Raw genomic sequence first — 21868 nt, 5'->3', positions numbered from 1 at the left:
GAAAGGCCAGGCCGTGATACTTAGGGACGTTGGACGTACGGCAAGAAACATTTTCCACTCTCAATCGAAATCGGAGCAATGGGTGTATTGCGGAAAAGACTTATTAGGAAGGTCCCCTAAGACAAAGGGCTGCGAGTCAGGAACCATCCCCAAGCTCGGGAGCGGGAACCGAACGGTCCCGGGGCCGTATCGGCGCAGCCTGCACCCCGCTCTAAGGCGGCGCCCGACCGCGCCGCCCACATTCCGGAAGTATTCGGAGACCCCCTACCCAGCCGGCCCGAGCTGACCCTCTCCTCCACCCGTACGCCCGCGGACCGAGCTCCTCACCCTGGTGATTGAACAGTCTCCATATTCTGGTGAAGAGAATTCCCATTCTCGGACAGCAGACCCCCCCTCCAGACACCCGGGCCGCCTGGCTTCCCCTGGCTCAAGCTGAAGGGGAGGAGAGAGACGCGTTGGAGCCTCCGCCTCTGCTGCTGCTCCCGCGCTGGTCGCGGGCCCGCTTCCAGGGAACCGGAGGGAGGCCGCAGCCCAGGCCGCCCTGCCGCGCGCAAGGCCCCGCCGCTGCCGCCGCGGCACTCGCCTGGCTCGCGGACATCGCCGCCGCGTTGTCTGCGACGAGCCTCGCGGGCCACCGTCCTCCCCCAGTTCCTCTCGGGCGGCTGCGGTGGCGACGACCACGCGGGCGGGGGAGGCGAGGGGTGGGTTTGGCGGGTCGTGAGTGCGCAGGCGCGCGGCCAGAGGGGCGGAGCCTGGGAAAGGGCGCCCGCCTGGTTCTCGCTTATTTGCATAACCAAGACTGCTGAAGGCGTGGGACCTTTCCCTGGGACTGAGGCTGTGAAGGCCGCAAGTTGGGGCAGATGGCTTCCGATTGCTTGCTGTTGCGTCCCCGAGTATTTATATTTCTCTCGAATCTCCTCCATTGCTCCATAATGTGAACATATAATTGAGTACCCCATGTCCATCCCCAACCCTTGGCACACCAGTAAAAGTTCCACGTCTTGACCTCTAAGACATGGTGTCCCCCCTGGGTCTTTTAGGGAAAAGCCTGCCGCCCTCTGACACTCAGCTGAAGTCAGTGGCCTTACCTAGATAGTCGCCTTAAAGCCGTTTTTGCACTTCAGGGCTCTTTTCTTTCCAATCTCTCTTCACTCTCAGGTCAGTATTGCCCAAAACAACGATTTTGATCAAGTCACTCCCCTATTTAAAAACCTTTAGTGGCCACTAAAGCTCCGTCCCTTTCTGTTCTCCTTAACCTTAGTAAAAAGGAAAAGAAAGAAAAATTGGGAGACGTAGGAGCCATTTGAACTGCTTTGTACGCCCATCCACAACAGCTGCATGAAATTAAGCAAAATCAGCAATAAACTGCACCTTCCCATCTCACTTCTCCTAACTACATACAATTTTACCTCAAAATATAGAAAAGTAATTTATTTGACTTCTTTTGGGGCTTTATGGTTAAAAAGCCAAAATTTAGAGGAGCCATACATGAAGGGAAGGAAAATCATAGTAATCCATATTAATTTATAGATTATCATGTCTGGATTTACTTAATACTCTGTACGCTGTTTAGAAAAACAATGTAGTTTGTACAAGCAATTTGCATTAACTCTTTAATATTTCCATTCTTGCATGCTGTAGGTAATGCTTTGGTAGCTCTAAGACTTTTGCAGATTCCCACGCAGATGTCAGCTTATGAAATGGATGTCATATACACATTAACCTGTGATGCTGGAGCTTCATGTTTCACAATCTACCTTAAGGAAATTGTCTCCCAGGTTATTTTCCGAGTGAAAAAAGAAGAGAGAGAGAGAGACAGTTTAAAGACCAGTTTATCTAAGATTAGAGAGAAGTTCAAAATGTCATTAGAGAGACTTCTGATTTCAGGCATGAGAGAGTAGGATGGTTTGAATATACCCTCCTACCATTAACAAATAGAAAACTGCACAAAGTACAGGCAACGACATTTCAGATATTGAAAAACACATCACAGGACTGTGATTCTTTGCAAAAGAGAAACAAGTGGAGTCTTACCATTTCCTGGACTTTATCCCTAAAAGGAATTCCCAGTCAACTACGGAGGAAGTGGGAACCTAAATGAGAATTTGGGAACCTCCTAGAACTGAAGATGCACATCAGCATTCCCAGAGATCAAGATGGCTAGAATTTGTGAAGCAGAGTAACTGGAAGGAGGCAGCTACACAGAGAAAAGCTCTACAAACCTGTTAATGGGCCATGGAGTCTTTGGCTGCATATCACTTTGTACTCATACAGTATGCACCCGCAGGAGGCTGGCCAATCACAATTCCTGAGGAAAAATAAGTACCAGGGAACTGTAATGCAAATGATTCCCAGAGATTACAACGGGTCAGGAATTATTCGAATTCCCTTCAGCCAGAGTGAAGAGAACTGAATATATAGGACGGGGGTGTCCAATCTTTTAGCTTTCTTGGGCCACACTGGCAGAAGAATTGTCTTGGGCCACACATAACATAAGCTAACATTATTGATAGCTGATTAGCGAAAAAATAAATAAAATCACAAAAATACTCATAATCTTTTAAGAAAGTTTACGAATTTGTGTTGGCCACATTCAAAACCATCCTGGGGCCAGGTGTGGTGGCTCACATCTGTAATCCCAGCACTTTGGGAGGCCGAGGTGGGCAGACCGCTTGAGGCCAAGAGTTTGAGACCAGCCTGGCCAACACGATGAAATCCCATCTCTACTAAAATTACAAAAATTACCCGGGCATGGTGGTGCACGCCTGTAATCCCAGCTACTCTGGAGGCTGAGGCAGGAGAATCGCTTGAACTCAGGAGGTGGAGATTGCACTGAGCCGAGATTGAACCACTGCACTCCAGCCTGGGCGACAGAATGAGACTCTGTCTCAAAACTAAATAAATAAATAAATAAATAAATAAATTTTTAAAAAGCCATCCTGGGCTGCATGCAGCCCACAGGCTGTGGGTTGGATAAACTCGATATAATTGAGTGGACACCCCCAGAGACCTTAGAAGAGGAGCTAACTGGCCTAAGAATAAGCCCTACATAAGACCAGTTCTAAAGAAGCTTAAAACCAAACCTTGAAAGGGCCAAACTAATTCACAATTGCCTGCCAAAATAAGTATAACATTCTTTAAAGGAATACAAGATCAAGTAATCAGCAATGTAAACTTTACATTGTACTAAATCCAATACAAAATCACTAGACGTGCAAGGAAACAGGAAAATGTGATCCATAATCAAAAGAAAATCACTCTACAGAAATACCCAGGCATGGGGACGTTAAGTGATTGCTGCAAGTTCACGGCTAGTTATTGCTGGATCAAGACTTTGAACCCAGACAAAGGTTAGATCCATACTCAAACCACTGTGCTAATCTTCATGTTGTATGAAAGTACAAATGAGATGTTTCTCTCCTTAGTCCATTTTATTATTGGAAATGTGCTGATGACAAGAGAAGTAGCTTCAGGCATGGCTGGTGGATGAGTTTCAAATTGTTGGCTGAAATACTTTGATAGTTGAGATAGCCTTATATAATACCTCTCCAATAACTGAGGTACTGTTCATTCAGTCAACATTTATTATATTCCAGGCATTGTTTTGTATGCTTCAGATAATTACCTAGCTTAACAGTAACATATGAGTACTTTTTTTTTTTTTGAGACAGAGTTTCGCTCTTGTTGCCCAGGCTGGAGTGCATTGGTATGATCTCGGCTTACTGCAACCCCCCCCTCCCGGGTTCAAGCGATTCTGCTGCCTCATTCTCCCGAGTGGCTGAGATTACAGGCATGCGCCACCACACCCAGCTAATTTTGTATTTTTAGCAGAGACGGGGTTTCTCCATGTTGGTCAGGCTGGTCTCGAACTCGCGACCTCAGGTGATCCACCCACCTTGGCCTCCCAAAGTGCTGGGATTACAGGTGTGAGCCACTGTGCCCAGCCAAGAATTTTTCTTTAACATTTAAAATTTTTATTTAAAAATACATACTCATAGCCGGGTGCAGTGGAGGTGAAGGCAAAAGATACCAGTGAAGATGGATCCATTATGTAGGCTCACAATGATGGAGAAAAATAAGCTGAAATATCCAGTTGAGGGAAATGACTAATGCAACATAATTAAGAATTTAGGCCAGGCGTGGTGGCTCACGCCTGTAATCCCAGCACTTTGGGAGGCCGAGGCAGGCAGATCACCTGAAGTCGCGAGTTCGAGACCAGCCTGACCAACATGGAGAAACCCCGTCTCTGCTAAAAATACAAAATTAGCCAGGTGTGGTGGCGCATGCCTGTAATCCCAGCTACTCGGGAGGCTGAGGCAGGAGAATCACTTGAACCCAGAAGGCAGAGGTTGCAGTAAGCCGAGATCGCACCAGTGCACTCCAGCCTGGGCAACATGAGTGAAACTCCGTCTCAAAAAAAAGAAAGAAAGAAAAATTCTTTGAGAGAGAAGTTTCAATAAGCTTTGGTTTCTTCATTTGTATTTGTGTCTCATAATCCATCCCCTGCCTACTTTCCTGGGTGATCTAATGAATTAAATGTGATAATTGTGAAATAACTTGACTCTAATAAATCACTGTATAATCCTAATGTAGTGATAATAATCAACACAGTCCATATTTCTTTTGAATCTCCTATACAGTGCAATGACAGAAAAGTCAAATTCCAATCAAGTCTTTAAACATAGACAATTGCTCCGAATACATACTATGGAATTCTTATAGGTACAAGATAGCTTTGGAAATGTCTGATAACTGCAATATTAATCATTTTGGAGTGAATGACTTGTGAACAATACTTCATCTAGTATATTTTTCTATACTCAATCCTATTTTGCACATGTATTCTAATATATTTTATTTCACACGTGTGTGTATTTAACTTATAAACTCTTTCCTGATACAGTGCTTATTTTGTGATCACTCATAGCACCTGGCAGAGTATTCAGAAAATAGTCATTTGATTGAATCCATTTTTAGGATAAATGTTTAGACTTTTTTTTTTCATAAAAGGGTACCTACTGATTTCCAGTATTTCTTCAATATATTTCTAGAATAATATAAAGGAGAGGTATAACGCTGGTTTCAGTGTTTTTTCATTTATTATATAAAAGAAAAAAAGTAATGCAGTTGTTTTGTACACATTTGAATTCCATAAAACAAATCCATAGAAATGAGGATACTCTATGCATGCACTCTGCATTTTCTTTGTTAAATGTTTTTATTCACAAAAATAACACCACATTTTTTTCTTTAAAGCCACTAAAGCAGAGGGAGAACAAAACATGCAGCACTGTACACATTTGCATAGTATATTTTACCCAGCATGCCTTGTAGAATGCTACACATACCTAGATAGGAAAAATAAAAGGGGACACATTATTAAAATAATTAAAATTTAAAGAAAGAAAAAAAATTATTTGACAAAGGCATTTTTTTATCCCACTTTGTCAATGGAGATATAGCAATAGCCTGGGATTTCAACAGCCCTCAGAATAGTAGGAAAAATCTTTTTATATCATTTTGCCATATTTCTGTTTTAGTATGTTTTATGTTAATACATTTATTTTTTATTCCCTCCCACCATCCCTACAAAAACACAGCTAATGGCTTTAAATTATGTTTCAAAGTAGTATTCAGTACAAAACAAACTAAAGAATCCCTAAGTAATATAATTCTTTGTGGTTGGGACATCTTTATTGATCTTTCTGACTTGAGGCTGTGAAAAATACGAAAATTTCAAACATGTCCAAAATTCAGAGGAGCCCTATGAGCTCACTTGCTGTGACTTTCTGCTGTTGTTATTGAAAGAGAAGAAATAAGAAGAGAAAATATAGTATGAGTGTTATCACAAAATAAAATTTAATAAACTTTATGGAAGGGATTAAACAAAAGAAATTACATCCACAGATTGCAAGGCTATGAAATAAATTGCTGGAACAGTATCAAGCAGCAAGTTAAAAAGATGGTAGATGAAGTAAATCTGATAGAACTAATCGACATACTTTTCAAAAATATGACTGCCAAATTTAACAGTGGATTTTGTTATAAGTTTGTGCTATAACAAATGTGCTTCTTTCTCCTCAATCTATTTTTATATTATTGGCAAAATATATATTTTATAATTTTGTACTGTACAATATGTTTTTGCTACATTATTTTTCTACTGCTAATGCAGATTATAAATAACAACATAGATTTATTTTGGCAATAAAATGCTTTCATTTTAATAACGTCCCAGAAAATATTGTAAGGCATATGAAAAATAGTATGCAACAATATAGCGTTAATGATCCCGCATCTTTAATACATCCCTTATGCATACAGAATTCACACCGATTTCAGTTAAAAAGTGTGTGAAAGTGGCATGCAAGTAGGGCAAGAGTGGCCCCTACATAAATATAGACATAGCCATTTGTTGAGAAATTTAAGTGTTCAAAACATAACCAAGAACACTTACAAAGTATTGAAAAGCTAGAGGCCAGCCACTACTGGTTCTTAGTTCCCCTTTTAACTCCTTATAATTTTCAAATGAGGAAGTATCAGTGTATTCTCCCAAACCACTCTAAATTCATTAGTAACAATTTCTACCATCCTTCTGCAAACATTTTACATACATCATGAGAAACAAAAGAAAGTTTCATACATAACTAAGACTCCCCCAAACCAATTGCTACTCACTCTTAATTATACTTTGTTTATGGCAAGTAGAAGTTACAGCCCTTAGGATTATCTGATGAGAAACTTTCTAGTTTTCTCATAATGTCCCTCAATTACATGAAGCATTTAGAATTAATCATCTATAAGTAAAAAGAGATAGTTGCTATCAGAGGATGTATTTTAAGAAAGTCCATTTTAATAAAAGAAGAAATCTTTAAAAGTAATTTTTGAATGCTGTAGTTCTGGGTGCCCATATAAGCCAATTTTACTATTTTGACTAACTTGACTGCTTGAGTCAAAAAGAAGGTTATCCTTACTGTCTGTCTAACAGCTAACTGGATTGACTTGACTGGTTTGATCATGATTACCATTTTAAAGAAGAGGACTGTTTTGCCCCATAGACATAGCTTGAGGAAGTAAACTTAGTAAGAGTTATTTTAAATATTGACAGTATTTAAAGGTATGAGAAACTAATAAAACAGATTTTATTACATAATTTCCTATAAAGTTTTCATTCATATAGTCATTCAAGGATGAGTTTTATATAATTAAAAAAAAACACAACATGCAACATTGTCATAAAAGACAAAGGCAGAAATATAAAAGGAATAAGGGGTACACAGCATTTATTTGAAACATTGATATGAAGTTTATTCCAATTACATGGGAGTCCAAGATAATGCATATCCTTACCCAGTAAATAGCTAAGTCATGCTCTGGGTCTCTGCAGAAGTCAAGGACCAACAAAATGTGGATTTGCAAACCAGCTGCTCTTAAACATAAAGTCTCTGGACTTCTACTCTCTTTTAGACTTAGAACTAGATATTATAACAAGTTGCACACAAAGGCAATTCCCTTGCAGTTTGTTTTGTTCCCTATGATGACTTACATGTTAAATTAACCTTGCCTCATGATAAACTGTGGATCAATTCAAAGAAAACTTCACTAACGTGAAAGAAATGAAAGGGTGTCAAAGAGCATTTTGGAAACAGTTTAAAATCTAAAGGGAAGGCATATTTTAACACTCTCTGCATTTAGTTTTGCAGCAAGGTTAGCCAGAATAGTGATAATTTTGATCACTACTTATTGACCAGTGTTTTTCCCTTTAAAGACAGATTGTCTTCTCTAGAGAAGAGGTAGTAAATATATCAGTACATAGGGTAATTTCTATAATGGTATTACATTTTTTAAGCAAATACCAAAATAAAACTGTGTAACTAAGAAAATATATACTAACATGCAAATTAAGGTTGCCAAGAAACATTCTTAATGGACATCCTGGGTCTTAACAACATTTTGTGATATGTTCATTTAAAGAGTTTAAATTTGCAAACCATCTTTTAGAATAATTTCCTTTTCTTACTTCCTTTCACTGCCTCCACTTCCTATTATGAATTTTAAGGCCCCCACACAAAAGACAAGTTCAAGTATGCAGGTATGAAAAGAGGTTAACATTCCAAAAATACATTTTGCAACAACAACAACAATTAAATAGCAGATTATTTAAAGGGAACAAATAATTGTCTCAGAATTTGTTTCACATTAATAAAATTCATTTCATTAAAGACTAACTGCAATGACTTATATAGTCACAAAATTAAGACTCTTAGTAGGAAAGACCATCAGTCTAAATTGTGAACAATTTCAACCTTCTCTCCAATAGAACTGTATAAAGATAAGAGAGAATCATCACTTATAAACATTTCTAAGTGTTGCTTTAAATGTTAAACAAGATAATGTTGTTGGTTATAATATTAGAGTCACATTATACCCTTGAGAATTAACATCAGGATTGACAAATTGCATTCCTTTTTTTTTCCAGAACTACATTTCCACATTCTCACATGAGTCCATATTATTATATGTCTGTGACTGAAATTACAGAATTCTAGTATGTGGCTTGTATTGTAAGTTAAAACAGCCTCCAAACAGTAAAAGACTTGTTTCTCCTGCCTATAATCATTTGCTATCTTTAAATGAAATTAATTAAAAACAAAGTATTTATGGAATATATATTTTTCAAAGGTGCTTGGTGTGCTTGGCAAAAATAAAACTTTTCATTTAGTATATATCTAGATTTTAAGTATCATTTACACAATAAACTCTTAAGTCTTTAAAAAAAATAAGATGTATATCCCCTTATCTGAGGAAGATAAACTTATTACAGAAGGAAGGGGAAAGAATATGCCAAATTAAAGTAAACATTTAAATATATCCATCAATAAAATATACATTATACCCTTTCCAAGATTGTCAGCTTTTGAGTAAGAATGCAAAGCAAAACAGGTATGGACGTCTGACGGTAAATGATAGATTGGTTTTGTGCACAGATATTGAATGAGCCTCTCCTTATCGGCATGACATGGAAGACTAAAAACAAGGCTTTGAGAGGCCTTTAAAAACAAGTGACTTTTAAAAAGTTGAAAGAAGATGGTAATCTTGATGACTAGGAAATATATGTAAATGCTGTTACAGCTACCTGCCATAAAATGTAAATATCTTAAAGTAGTTAAATGACCAAATTGCTAATGCTACTACAGAAAAAGCTGAACAGCTGTCTAGTCTAAATTTATACACCTTGGTGCACTCTTTGCAATTAAATACTTTAATGCGCACAAACAAGAAACCAGTAAAGCATATAGAAAAATGTTTTGGCTAATGTTTTCTTTCTCATGCAAGTATGTGCTGTACATGTAATAAATATATTTTTGTTTGCTGGAAGATGCTCTTCTGTGTTCTAACAAAGTATTCAGTAATGGCAGGTTATATGTTTATTAAAGTGCCTAATGGATATAACTCTTTTAAAATGTCTTAACTGAAAGTTTTATAAGCTTCACTAGATGACAGAAGAATCTCACAAGCCAGTATCACATGTTAACTTTTAAAATTTACTAAGCCCATATTTTTTAATTGTATCAAATATTTGAAATGACTTACAGATTTATAGGTATCCTCATTATCAGCTAAACAGGTTTGTAATGGGGTACATATAGTGAACATAAAGGCAGGGGGGATGTGGTGAGGTTGTAATGGGGTTCAAGATATATATATAATTCATCAGTAATATGGAACTTCTTTCCATGGTCGAGAAGATTACTGAACTGGTGCATGCTTTGAGTACCTAAATATTGAAAGGCTTGGGGAGAAAAGAAGATACTATAAAATTAATTATCATCATTTTCAAAAATAGGCTTCATGACATGTACTAGCAGAAAAGGACTTTGATGGCTGGACTTATTGGAGTTTTAGAAAATGCATGCACTGTGGACATTTAGAAACAAGAGCAATTTTTTAAAAGATATTTATGTAAAAAGGGTCAATTTCAATAATTTCTTGGATCATAGTGAATCTAAGGCTTCCTTGATAATATAAAACATAGGTCACCAATTCCATAATTATAGCCACTGGAAAAACGGTGAAGACTTAATAAGATGAAGAGGAGTGTTCATTAGAAATAAGGCAGCTCAATCTCCAAATTCTTTATAATTTTCTGCATTAAAATGCTATAATTTTAGTCAACAAATATTTCTGAATCTATGAGTTTATTTTTTGGTGCAAGCTTTCAAAATCATTTGTTTCAACCTTTTTCAATTAGTCATTTTGTAAAAACACCTCCTGAATATCAAAGTTGAGTGTGTCCACATAAAACAAAAATCCTTAGCATGATTTAAAGAATCTGCTGAAGGGCCAGAACATTCAGATATCCAAAGACAGAGACTGAAAGAAGCAATGGAAAGATACTCAATCTTGTTGGCGGGAAATACTGACCCTGCGTTTGTATTAAGAGAAATAGATGAATTCCCGTCTGGAAGTGCTTAGCATTACACTCAGGAGGATTGGTACCACATCCTTACTATCTGACTTTAGATTCCTGGATGTATGTAGTTGTGCTCAGATTGATTAAAGGGAGAACAACACCCCATTTTATATTTCACATAACCAGCTATGCTTGGGCTTCTCTTTACTATTCTCTCTTACTGCTGAAAACATTTTGAGGTTTTTTGCTTGTTTGTATTTGTTTTTGCCAACCTCAAATGAGCTAACAGTACTGACTAAACAAAAAGCAAAACACTTTGAATACAACAGCTGTGCCAGGAAAGAAATAAAAATATTAAAATCTGAGGAGACTATATAATTTCTGCATTAAGATTTCTGAGATTTTTTTTTGGCACTATCAATACATTTGGTAAGTTTGAAAAGTCATTCTGGCAACATTAACATATATTAAAATGTTTATACACTCCAACTTTAAGTGTAAATTTAGCTTCCAGCAAATAAATACCAAAGCTGGATTTGGCTTCTATTGGTATTTCTATTTTCTTATTAGTTTTTTTTTTTCCCAGATTTTTCAATTGATTACAACATGCTCAAGTAGACTTTCTAGTCAATTCACCCAAATTCCAACAGGAATTGGTTTATAAATTGGTTCCAACTGGAACTGGTCATTTGGAATTTCCAGCATGGGAAATTATTTTATATGTGCCTTGTAAGTACCCTAAATTACAAATTGATGTGTCTAAATCTATGAAGAAAACAAAATGTACTGTTATCATGTAAATGTTGCACTTAAAAATATCTATATGATCGGGCATCTAATATCCATCTAGACTCAAGGGCATAATGTAATTTTTTTTGCCCCTTACTTAGCATAAGATGACAGCAGCCCATTGGCACAGTAAATACTGTGCTATGTTAGCCAAGTTAAGATGATTGGTTTATCCTAGCACTGCTATGGCAAATTGTCAACAGATGAATATTTTTTGTTTCATCAGACTCAAAGCCTATGTCGGGAGTCATGGCTATATCCCCCAGGTGATCCTCGGTTCCTATGGGGTTTGTAAGTGTCCTGGTATGAGTCAGGGTAATCTTCTTCCACAAGAGGGTAATGATCTCGGCTATGCTGAGAACTGGAAGACAAGCGGTTCCTACTCTTCCGAGCCCTTTCATTGTGATAATTTTCATCAGAGGTCATTAGACTTCGTCTTTCAATTGGAGAGTTCTCTGTGGAGTGGTTGCTGTGCCTCATTCGCTGACTCTAAAAATATCAGATAGTTCATTGATTAAATAATGTCAGCTTCATTCATCTAAACATGTAAATGTATGTAAAATCATAGGATCTGTACAATAAGATGCTAAATATCTGACTTAATAAGGCATTCTGATGCACCAATGGTCTGCTCAGAATATCTGGTCTTATTTATTTGGGACACAACATGAAAAGATGCCAGAGTGTTGATAGTTTATGAGTTTAATTCCACAGTGCTGAATGACTATGCTTCCTATTACAAATGTAGAATTGAAAGCTAACTGTTAAATGGAACTTAATATATTTAGGAAGGTCTAAATGGACTTACTCTATTGCATTTCTATTGCAAAAGTCCATTTCTATTGCAAAAATGAAAATTATTTTACTATTGGGAAATAAAGTTCAGAATAGCATTTATTATTTCTCTCCTGAATTGATATAATATTTCTCTTTCTAAAGTAACACAACTCACCTTGATCTAACTGAATATTCCTTATACCTTTTAAAACATTTTAATAAAATTATTATTTGTGCTGTTCATAAAATAAAGTGTTTCTGCATCCTACATTAATGTAATAATCTTTCCAAGGGTGTATACAATAATTATGAAGCCAGCTAATTGATACATTTATAAATCTTGCTTCCTCAACTAAAATGTCCTGCAAAATAATCTTCCAATATAAACTAAATTCCTCTAATACCATTAATTGAAATTAGTATTTTAAGATACTTATTTGAAGGCTCAGAAAATATTATTTAACATTTTTCTTCACTATAAGAAAACATTTATCTACTTGTGTCTACCGGTTTAGGTAGGTCACATCAGTTAAGGCACAGGATCCTGGTGAAACCATGGGCTGACACATCTCATCTAAAGTACACTCAGATTCAGGCAGAAGGAAATTCATTTGACAGGTCACAGACTGTGCCTTTAACCTCAGTCAGGTGCCTCACAATGAAGTGTCAATTGTTACTGGGAGAAGAAATAGGCCACAGAATAAAGGGCAATACATTAACTCATTAGTGAAACAGGGAGGGCCACTCTAGGTGGATGTCTTAGCAGTGATGAGTCAAGATTGTTGTATTCAATACGAAAGTGCAACACTGCATTTCCACCTACATTACAGAAGTGTATTGCTTCATGCATCTATTTCTCATTCCGTAATGTACAATTCAGAGCCAATCCAAACTAGTCAGCAGTAATGTACACTCAGATCAGCCCACAGGAAGTGAAACAAGGCATGAAATAGTCCCAATGTATGCACATGTGCTGTACATTACCATAGTACATTTTTCATGTTCATTTCTAGTTTCAAAAGCTATTCATTTGCATGGCAGTTTTTCTGCTTACAAAGATGCAATTTTGTAACAGAGTAATACAGCTATAATAGCATTTCAGAGAGTGCCATTTATCTCAGAGTTAACTCTGTATGATCGACAATTATGACTATCATTATAATCCATTAAAACAAAACTCATCATCATACAAGAGGGCTCAATTGACTACTTGTTCCTCAGTTTGCTGCAGGTTTGGCCACATTCCAGTAGCTACTTGATGAATGGTAAATAATAATTGATGTAGTAAGGCAGGCTCATTTTGTACCATAAGGTCTCTGGCTCCCTATCTCTACCTCTGACTACAGCACCAGAACAGCAGAAGAGGGAACCTCTTGATCCTGTGTTCATCCCCAGCTTCCCTAAAAGACACGTGCCACAGCCACTTACAAAGGTGGGCCCCTGCACAGCCCCAAGAAAACTCAGGGATCAGTTACTGTTTCTGAACAGAGCAGCTCTACTTATATCCACACTGTCTTGTGCAAGGTAGAGAGCAGGCCTAGCAACCTGGGTGGGGCAGGATTAGTTAAGGGCAGTCGAAAGGCCTATCTGCATCTATATATCTTACTTAGCTATTGTGTAATCCTTGAGAAGTGGCATTAAGAAGTAATGAAGGGGCCAGGAGTGGTGGCTCATGATGGTAATTTCAACATTTTAGAAGGTCAGGGTGGGAAGACTGCTTGAAGCCAGGAGTTTGAGACCATCTTGGGCAACAAAGTGAGACATTGTCTCTACAGATTTTTTTTTTTTTTTTAACTATCCACATGCGTGGTATGTGCCTGTAGTCCCAGCTATCTGGGAGGCTGAGGCAGCAGGACTGCATAAGCCCATGAGTCCAGGAACTTGAGGCTGCAGTGAGCTATGATCATATCACTGCATTCCAGCCTGGACAACAGAGTGAGACTATGTCTCTAAAAAAAGTAATGGGCAGGTACATTGAGTAGGCATTAAGTTTCCCAGCAGAGTTTAGACACAGGAGGAGTTAATTTACCTAAGTAAAATCCATTATAAATTCACAGAGAGCAAAGTTCTCAGGAAATTGTCAGTCTCTGGGTAGTTTTCCGTAGGATAGATCATAATTAGATAATATTTAAGATTTTTAAATATAATGTGCATATAGTGTTCCCTCTTCAGATTAAGGATGACTCTAGTCTCCATTCTAATCAAGTTCCCATAGAATCTTACATGTAAGGTTGTAAAAAGCATGAGCGAAAAAGTGACAATACCTGTAACCCAGAAATTGCTGTGGGATATGGTGAGAGTGCCGTGGAGCCCAAATTCCTTCCCAGCAGTGGGGTCATGGGTGTGCTACTCGTCGTGTGGGTGGCACGCCAGTATGCCTCCAGGTACTCCCCTAGATGTTCACATGCATCCTCAAGCTGATTTTCATCCAATATAACATCAAACATTTCCTGTAGATTACAAGAAAATCCACTTTACTTCCATTTTAGGTTTTTAGGCAATGAAACCTAAAATTCCACTTAACACAGATAATAGCATTTTTAATAGCTATTCGCTAATATCACATTTGAGGTGCTATATGGGCCGTTTCTAAAGTTAGGGTCAAGTGAAGAGTTACACAGTATTCCATGAACAAATGTGGACATTAATATAAAAGTGAGAGTGTTCATTCAATATTTGGATCTTTCTTTCTTTTTTTTTTTTTTTGAGACGGACTCTCATTCTGTTGCCCAGGCTGAAGTGCGGTGGCATGATCTTGGCTCACTGCAACCTCTGCCCACTGGGTTCAGGCGATTCTCCTGCCTCAGCCTCCCGAGTAGCTAGGATTACAGGTGCCTGCCACTACACTCGGCTAATTTTTTTGTATTTTTTTAGTGGAGACAGGGTTTCACTATCTTGGCCAGGCTGGTCTTGAACTCCTGACCTCATGATCCACCCGCCTCAGCCTCCCAAAGTGCTGGGATTACAGGCATGAGCCACAGCGCCCGGCTGGATCTTTCATTATTTAGAAAGAAAAAGATAAAGTAAGTGTAAATGTATTATAGGTAAAATATAATGAAAACCCGTGTGTATTCACATCTTTAGCCATATATTCCTATAGAGCTGCACTCTGCACGCTTCAGAATATGAGAGAAGCAAGTTTGTGGCACTGAGAAGGGAGTTCTAGACATGTTTTGGGCAATGACCACATCATTGGAATAAATATTTCTTCTCCTAAGGTAACTATGTTGAAGGGAATAACATTTACTTAGATAATTTTCAGAATGCTTGTGAAAATAACATTATATGTCTTAAGATAAAACACCAAGGAAAGAAAGTTTAGGATTAATAACAGAAAACCACATGGCAGTGGTTTGCTACCACAAGAGCATTTTGTGAAATGGTTAAAAAAGAACAAGGGGTGTTTAATTGGGGAAAGCAGGGGGTCACAAAAGAAGTATCTGCTGTCCATGTTTCAGACAGTAAGGCCATTGTTCAACATCTGGTCTGGACTTAGGAAGCTGTTCTGCCCCAGAGGAGCAGGGTGGCGCCCCCTGTCATTACAGTTTGGCTGGGAACACAGACAGGATATACCCCAGACATACACTCTTCAGAGGGAAATCAGAAAACTTTGGCATCACACAAAGAGAAAAGTCATTCCACAGGTAAGTGTTAGCACATCTCAACTTTCTTTTCTCTTCTCTTCTTTTCTTTTCTTTCAGAAAGAGTGTTGCTCTGTGGCCCAGGGTGGAGTGCACTGGAGCAAACACAACTCACTGCGGCCTGGAACACCTGGGCTCTAGCGATCCTCCCACCTCAGCTTCCTGAGTAGCTGGGACCACAGACATGCACCACTGCACCTGCCTAATTTTTTTAACTTTTTGTAGAGATAAGATCTCACCATGTTGCCCAGGCTGGCCTCAAACTCCTGGGCTCCAGCGATCCTCCTGCCTCGGCCTCCCAAAGTGCTGGGATTACAGACATGAGTCACCATGCCCGGCTCACATCTCAACTTTCAATAGAAGGATTGAAATGCCTTTCCCACCACCTTCATCTGCTTTTATGAACTCATTTTACCAAAATAAGAACCTCCCAGGAATGAATCAAAGACAGGGTCACTGCCATCGGCACTGATAAAGCTGGCTGAATTTAGGTTAATGGCAACTGGATGATGTGAAGTTCATGGTGTCTCAGCTCAGTCATTCTCTTCTGTGCTTAGAACAAGGACTCCTGAAGCAGAAGTCACCATGGAAACAATCTCTCTCCCAACATTTACTATTTAAATGTTTCATCACATCAATTTTTATGGAAAATTTTGGCCTTAAATTGGAAAGCCATTTGGGGTTCTTGGAACAGGACTAGGAAAAGAATAAGATGATCTCAGTCCAAATGGACTCATGTTTGAGAAGACTCAGCCAGTTCAACTCAGGTGGAAAATTACCCCCAACCAAGAACAGTTATTAGTAAATTTCAGATTTTTTTTTGCATATTTTATTCATTCATAAAATATTTACTCAGTCCCTATTTTCTTCTAGGCACTGTGGGTATACAGTGGCAAGGAAAACAGGCAACATCTTATGCTCAAAAAGCATAAAGTGTGGAAGGAGAGGTAAGTATTAAAATCCATAATAATCTATGTCACGCTGGGACTTTAATTCAGAAAAATAAAGAGACTGAGCCAGTTAACGTTTGAAGCTGCAGCATAAAGTTCTGGATTTAGAAGGAGGCTTGGAGAGATGTGTGAAAACTGAACTTACAAGAAAGGGGAAGTTATGAGTAAGCCAAAGAATGTTATCTGTAGAGGGACGAGAATAAAACAAAAAAAGAGAAGCAGAGGCACAATGGAAGAAAGAGACCATATAGCCATGAGGGCCAGGGAAAGCCCAGGCTTACAATAAATCCCGTTTTCCACTAAAGTAACCTAAGGGAATTCCTTGTCTCTTGCAATCAAAAGCCCCTCCCCCACTTGTGTAAACGTTCAGCAGTAACAAATATAGAATATCAGAACTGTCCATGATACTTTGACATAAATAGAAGCAGCGAGGTGCTGACTTGAGTGAGACAAGGACAGCTATACCCCAAAGAACATCCACAGACTCAGATGGCACAGGAGGAAGAAAGAGGAAACGAGGCAGCACCAGAACAAAGGACCAGTCTCTCGGTCATTCCAGGCTAAAGTGTGCTGCAAGTTCTACACTTTATGTGATCTGGAGTTGGTTGTTTATATCATTTTATTTATGTGAAACATAAAATTTAATTACATAGGTCTCATATAATATGGGTTTGATTAGTCTCAACAAGTCATTTTCTTGCTGTTTCTTAAAGTGCCAAACTGAAAAACCTTCCAAGGATACCTGGGCTGGATGGGTCCTGACATTCACAGCCAGGATTGCAAAGCCCAAGGAGGGTAAGCAGCACCTATGGCAGAATGTTATTTGAATAAGGTTTATATCTACTTGGCCGTTCTACTTGTTACTTTGTCACTGTTGTAGACATAGTGGCACATTTAATTACCCTAAGTTTAATAAAGCACTTCTCTTTGCCAATGAATGGATAGAATTTGTATGTATCAGCACATGGCTGTGTGCTTAAGCCTCCGTCATTTCTAGGAAACTGCTTTTGCACTGCTAAAAGACAGATATAGGTTGGAAGATGACTTGAAACTGCTTTTAGGCTTTCAAAAAACACAGAGAAAAGCAAATTTCTGCTTCTGAATGAATACTGACATATGTGGCTTATTTTCAATGAGGAAGAATTTCACAGCCTGTGTATCTGTGACAATTTTTCTCTTTAGCTGTTTAGGAAATAACACAGCTGAGTAGACCAGAGTGATAGAAACTCAGTATCAGGGGAAAACAATTTTTAAAAATCATACAAGAAATGCAAAGAGAAGCAACCCAATGAATTATGCAAACCAGCTTTGCCAATTTTTCATAAATTTAAAGGTTCAAGTGCAGTCAACTCCTTACTATGCAATACGTGGCCTGCAGCATGGGCTATGGATGCAGAGAGCTCCAAATCAGCAGAAGTCCCAGGCAGCGAACAGTTACCAACTCAGTGATACCATGCCCTTGGTGCAGCCCAAGAGAAGGGCATCGCTGAGCTGTTTTCAAAGCACGGCCACAGGGAACACCTCTGCCCTTCTATGATGGGACGTTCTCTTCAGCTGAGGTAGGCAGAATGGTGTGGCTGCCAAAGTAAATAAGTAGTGAATAGGAGAATCAAATCAACCATCAAAACATCAGGCACATTAGGCTCCCTTTCTGGATAAGCTCTTTCAAGAAAATTAAAAAATAAAATAAAAGCACTGTAATAACCCAGAGTGAAAAACAGGCCTCTAGCTCATTTAGTGGAGAGCTCATTTAGCTCTCATTTATGAGAGCTAAAATGGCAGAGAAGAAAGAAAGGGGAAGAAAGACTGAAAGTGAATAAAATGGAAATGAATACTTGCAAGGTCTTAAAAAAACAGTATTTAACCAACCGTTTGGTTCTCCATTAACACAGTAAGATGTAACACTCTTTACGAGGGAAGCCATCTGAATTAGGGTGACCAATTAATGTGGTTGCTGGGGATCTCAGTGTTTCTGGGATGAGACTATCCCTGCTAAACCTTGAAAATCCTGAGCAAATGGTGGGTCGCCCTACTTTTTACAGAAGATGCAGTGCTCTTCGAGTCCTACCTGGAGGAAATGAAGCATATTTCATTTATTTCTTTTCAATTCTTTTTGGAGGGAAGATATATAAAGACACTGGGTAAGTCTTCCTTAATGACTATAAAATACATATTTTCTAGCACGTTGGGGAGAATCTCATTAAAACTAACGTATATTGTCTGATTTTTTTAATCTAGGAAGCAGCTATTGAATATTTTTAATAAAAAGTATATAAAATGTAGAAACTAATTTTGAAGTTTAATTTTAACTTTTTTTTTTGGAGATACGGTCTCACTCCCACACCCAGGCTGGAGTGCAGTGGCGTAATCTCCAATCACTGCAGCCTCTATCTCTGGAGCTCGGGTGATTCTCGCACCTCAGCCTCCTGAGTAACTGGGACTACAGGTATGCACCACCACACCCAGCTAATTTTTTGTAGTTTTTGGTAGGGATGGGTTTTCCCCATGTTGCCCAGGCTAATATCGAACTCCTGGGCTCAAGTGATCCACCTGCCTCAGCTTCCCAAAGTGCTGGGATTACAGGCATAAGCCACTGTGCCTGAACTTCACTTTTTAAAGTTGGTTCATTACTGAATATTAGCTAGACAGGGGACTAAATGTACCAAAACTCTCCCATGCATATAATAATAATTATAATTATATGCATTGCTTTACATTTATTTGTTGTACATAGATAAAACTGCATGTTGGGCATTTTTCTTATTTCTAAGTGGTAAAAAGAAATAATATGGGTGAGCATACTTTTATTTCCTTGTTATTGGAAAATAACCCTGAAACTGACACCAAAAAAAAAAAAAAAAAAAAAAAAGGCAGCACTTTGGGAGGCCAAGGCACGAGGATCAGTTGTGCCCAGGGGTTCAAGACTAGCCCAGGCAACAGAGCAAAACCCTGTCTCTACAAAAAATCAAAAAATCAGCTGGGCTTAGTGGTGCATTCCTATGGACTCTTACTGGGGAGGCTGAGGTGAAAGAATTGCTTGAGCTGGGGAGGTCACGATTGCACCACCACACTCCGGCCTGAACAACAGAGCGAGACCCTGTCTCAACAAAACAAACCATGCACAAAAAAAAAGGACTGGCAAGTACTCTTTAGTAAAATAAAGCGGCTGAATGGTACAACATGTAATGCTAATTATAAAAATAATCAACCAATGTTTCTTTCATATCAAAACTCCATTCTTTACATTATTAAAGCTTTTGAGATTCTGAGTACTTAACTCACTGCTCAACTAATGATGGGAAATTAGACTCCGAGTTGAAGGGCTTTTAAAAGATCTATGATGGGTGCAGCGGCTCACACCTGTAATCCCAGCACTTTGGGAGAACAAGGTGGGCAGGTCACCTGAGGTCAAGAGTTCGAGACCATCTCTTCTTTTAAAAAATACAAAAATTAGCTGGGCGTGGTGGCACATGCCTGTAGTCCCAGCTACTTGGGAGGCTGAGGCAGGAGAATCACTTGAACCCAGAAGGCGGAGGCTGCAGTGAGCTCAGATCGCACCACTGCACTCCAGCCGGGGTGCCAATAGTACTGGGCTCTAGCAGTTAGTCCCAGGCAGTTTCCACTTTAATGAGCTAAACAGGAAAGATTATCATAATTCTTACCAGTAATTAGTGAGGGTAAAATGAGGGCAAAAAAATATATACCTTTGATTCTTTTGACTTCCTCTCTCTTGATAATTTGTGACACTTGTTGTGAACCCAAACATGTTTTTCTCCCCACACCCCTCCATCCTGTCCACTTGTATTCTTCAAACATTACACCATCTACCAACATTAGTGCCTACAGAAAAGGCATCCCATGCTTTTGTTAAAGTCAGATTAATTGGATGTGTTAGATCATAGCAGTGGTGGGAATGAACTACCCCTAACTTGATATACCCAAGTCCAGTGGCTGAAATCCCTGGAAAAGGTGTAGTCCCCTTTGGGCTGAGAGAAACTGGATCCCATGTGGTCTTGTTTCATGAAGCAGACATCTGAAATTGATTACCTTCCTTTTCAAAAGCAGTGTTAGGACTTAAACTGTGGACATCCAGGGGCTGTGAATAATGAATGCACCAATGAGGAGAGCACTTCAAATAGACAGGTAAATCCACACGATTCTAAATAATTCAAATAAAATGACTGGAAGAGGGCAGTGGAAAATTACTACTGTGAGAGCAATCTGAGCAAGGATAACTGGGCACTATCATTCGCTCCAGAATTCTTGTGTTTCATAGGATAAATCTGAGTCCATTCAGCAGTGGAAAATAAAGGGTGACAGAAGAGAGCTACCATGGTTACTGTAACGTTAGAGGTTTGCAAGACTCTACTGAGGAGATGAGTTCCCTTCTCCCAGAAAGATCGATCAATGTCATTTTACACACACAAAAACATTACACAGCTCAAACTGCCACAGGGTCAGCTCTTGGGAAACACAAGCCAGATTGTAACTAAGTAGGATTAAAGGATTACATTTCATTTATATGTTCAATTGTCTCTCTCAGCTTTTCTTCTTATTACCATAGTACTGGGGACGTTTATACTTGGCCTTCTTAAAAAATATACTATTCTCAACTTATCTGAAGAGAAAAAGAATACCAATACTTGGTAGAAGCAAAAAGAAATAAAAAAAATATAGTGTATAGATGTGTAATGGCAATATAAAATCAGCCTGGTCATATTAAAAAAAAAAAAGAGATGGGTTTGCCAGTCCTGTTCCCATAGGCCCCCTTTTGTCTGCATCCCATCTTTTCTTCTGTGAATTCCGAATGGGCAATGAGAGGAAAGTCCCCCCTCTTCCAAAGTACAACTATCCAGGAGCCCATTTTCCCCTCTCATCTTATTGTCCATGACAGATTTTAAATGGTCACAAATTCCTTGACATTTCCTCATGGAGATGAAGACTTATATTCCCTCTCCTTGAATTTAGGCAGCCTCTGTGACTTTTTTTTTTTTTTTTTTTAAAGAGACAAGTCTCATTCTGTTGGGTGGAGTGCAGTGGCATAATCCTGGCTCACTGCAGCTCCAAATCCCTGGGTTCAAGCAATTCTCCCACCTCAGCCTACCAAGTAGCTAGGACTATGCCCAGCTAATTTTTTAAAATTTCCTTTCAGAGACAGGGTCTCAGTATGTCTCCCAGGTTGAAGGGCAGTGGCACAATCACAGCTCAGTGCAGCGTTGAACTTGCGGGCTCAGGTGATCCTCCTGCTTCAACCTCCTGAGTAGCTGGGACTGCAGGCACTCACCACTGCACCCTGC

At 38.9% G+C, this 21868-nt stretch overlaps 2 protein-coding genes across 6 annotated transcripts in view; both read right to left on the bottom strand.

Moving 5' to 3' along the window:
- The window catches only part of ARL5A (ADP ribosylation factor like GTPase 5A), a 30458-nt gene extending 29735 nt beyond the window's left edge, over positions 1 to 723 (bottom strand). Inside the window, exon 1 of the mRNA XM_050750361.1 lies at positions 328 to 723. Coding sequence (XP_050606318.1) covers positions 328 to 373 — 46 coding nt within the window. The 5' untranslated portion in view covers positions 374 to 723. The remainder of the gene's footprint in view (positions 1 to 327) is intronic.
- A 4805-nt stretch (positions 724 to 5528) lies between these two features.
- CACNB4 (calcium voltage-gated channel auxiliary subunit beta 4) overlaps positions 5529 to 21868 on the bottom strand; it is a 267014-nt gene continuing 250674 nt past the window's right edge. For all 5 annotated transcript variants that reach the window (XM_050752461.1, XM_050752464.1, XM_050752466.1 and 2 more), the window contains 2 exons: positions 14245 to 14430; positions 5529 to 11692 (listed from right to left, as the gene is read on the bottom strand). In XM_050752461.1, the coding sequence (XP_050608418.1) occupies positions 11432 to 11692; positions 14245 to 14430 (447 nt within the window). In that variant the 3' untranslated portion in view covers positions 5529 to 11431. The remainder of the gene's footprint in view (positions 11693 to 14244; positions 14431 to 21868) is intronic.

Source organism: Macaca thibetana, chromosome 12 (genome assembly GCF_024542745.1).
Source record: "Macaca thibetana thibetana isolate TM-01 chromosome 12, ASM2454274v1, whole genome shotgun sequence".
Taxonomy (NCBI): domain Eukaryota; kingdom Metazoa; phylum Chordata; class Mammalia; order Primates; family Cercopithecidae; genus Macaca; species Macaca thibetana.
The sequence above is the reverse complement of the archived record's forward strand: the minus strand, read 5'-3'. Positions and strand labels throughout refer to the sequence as shown.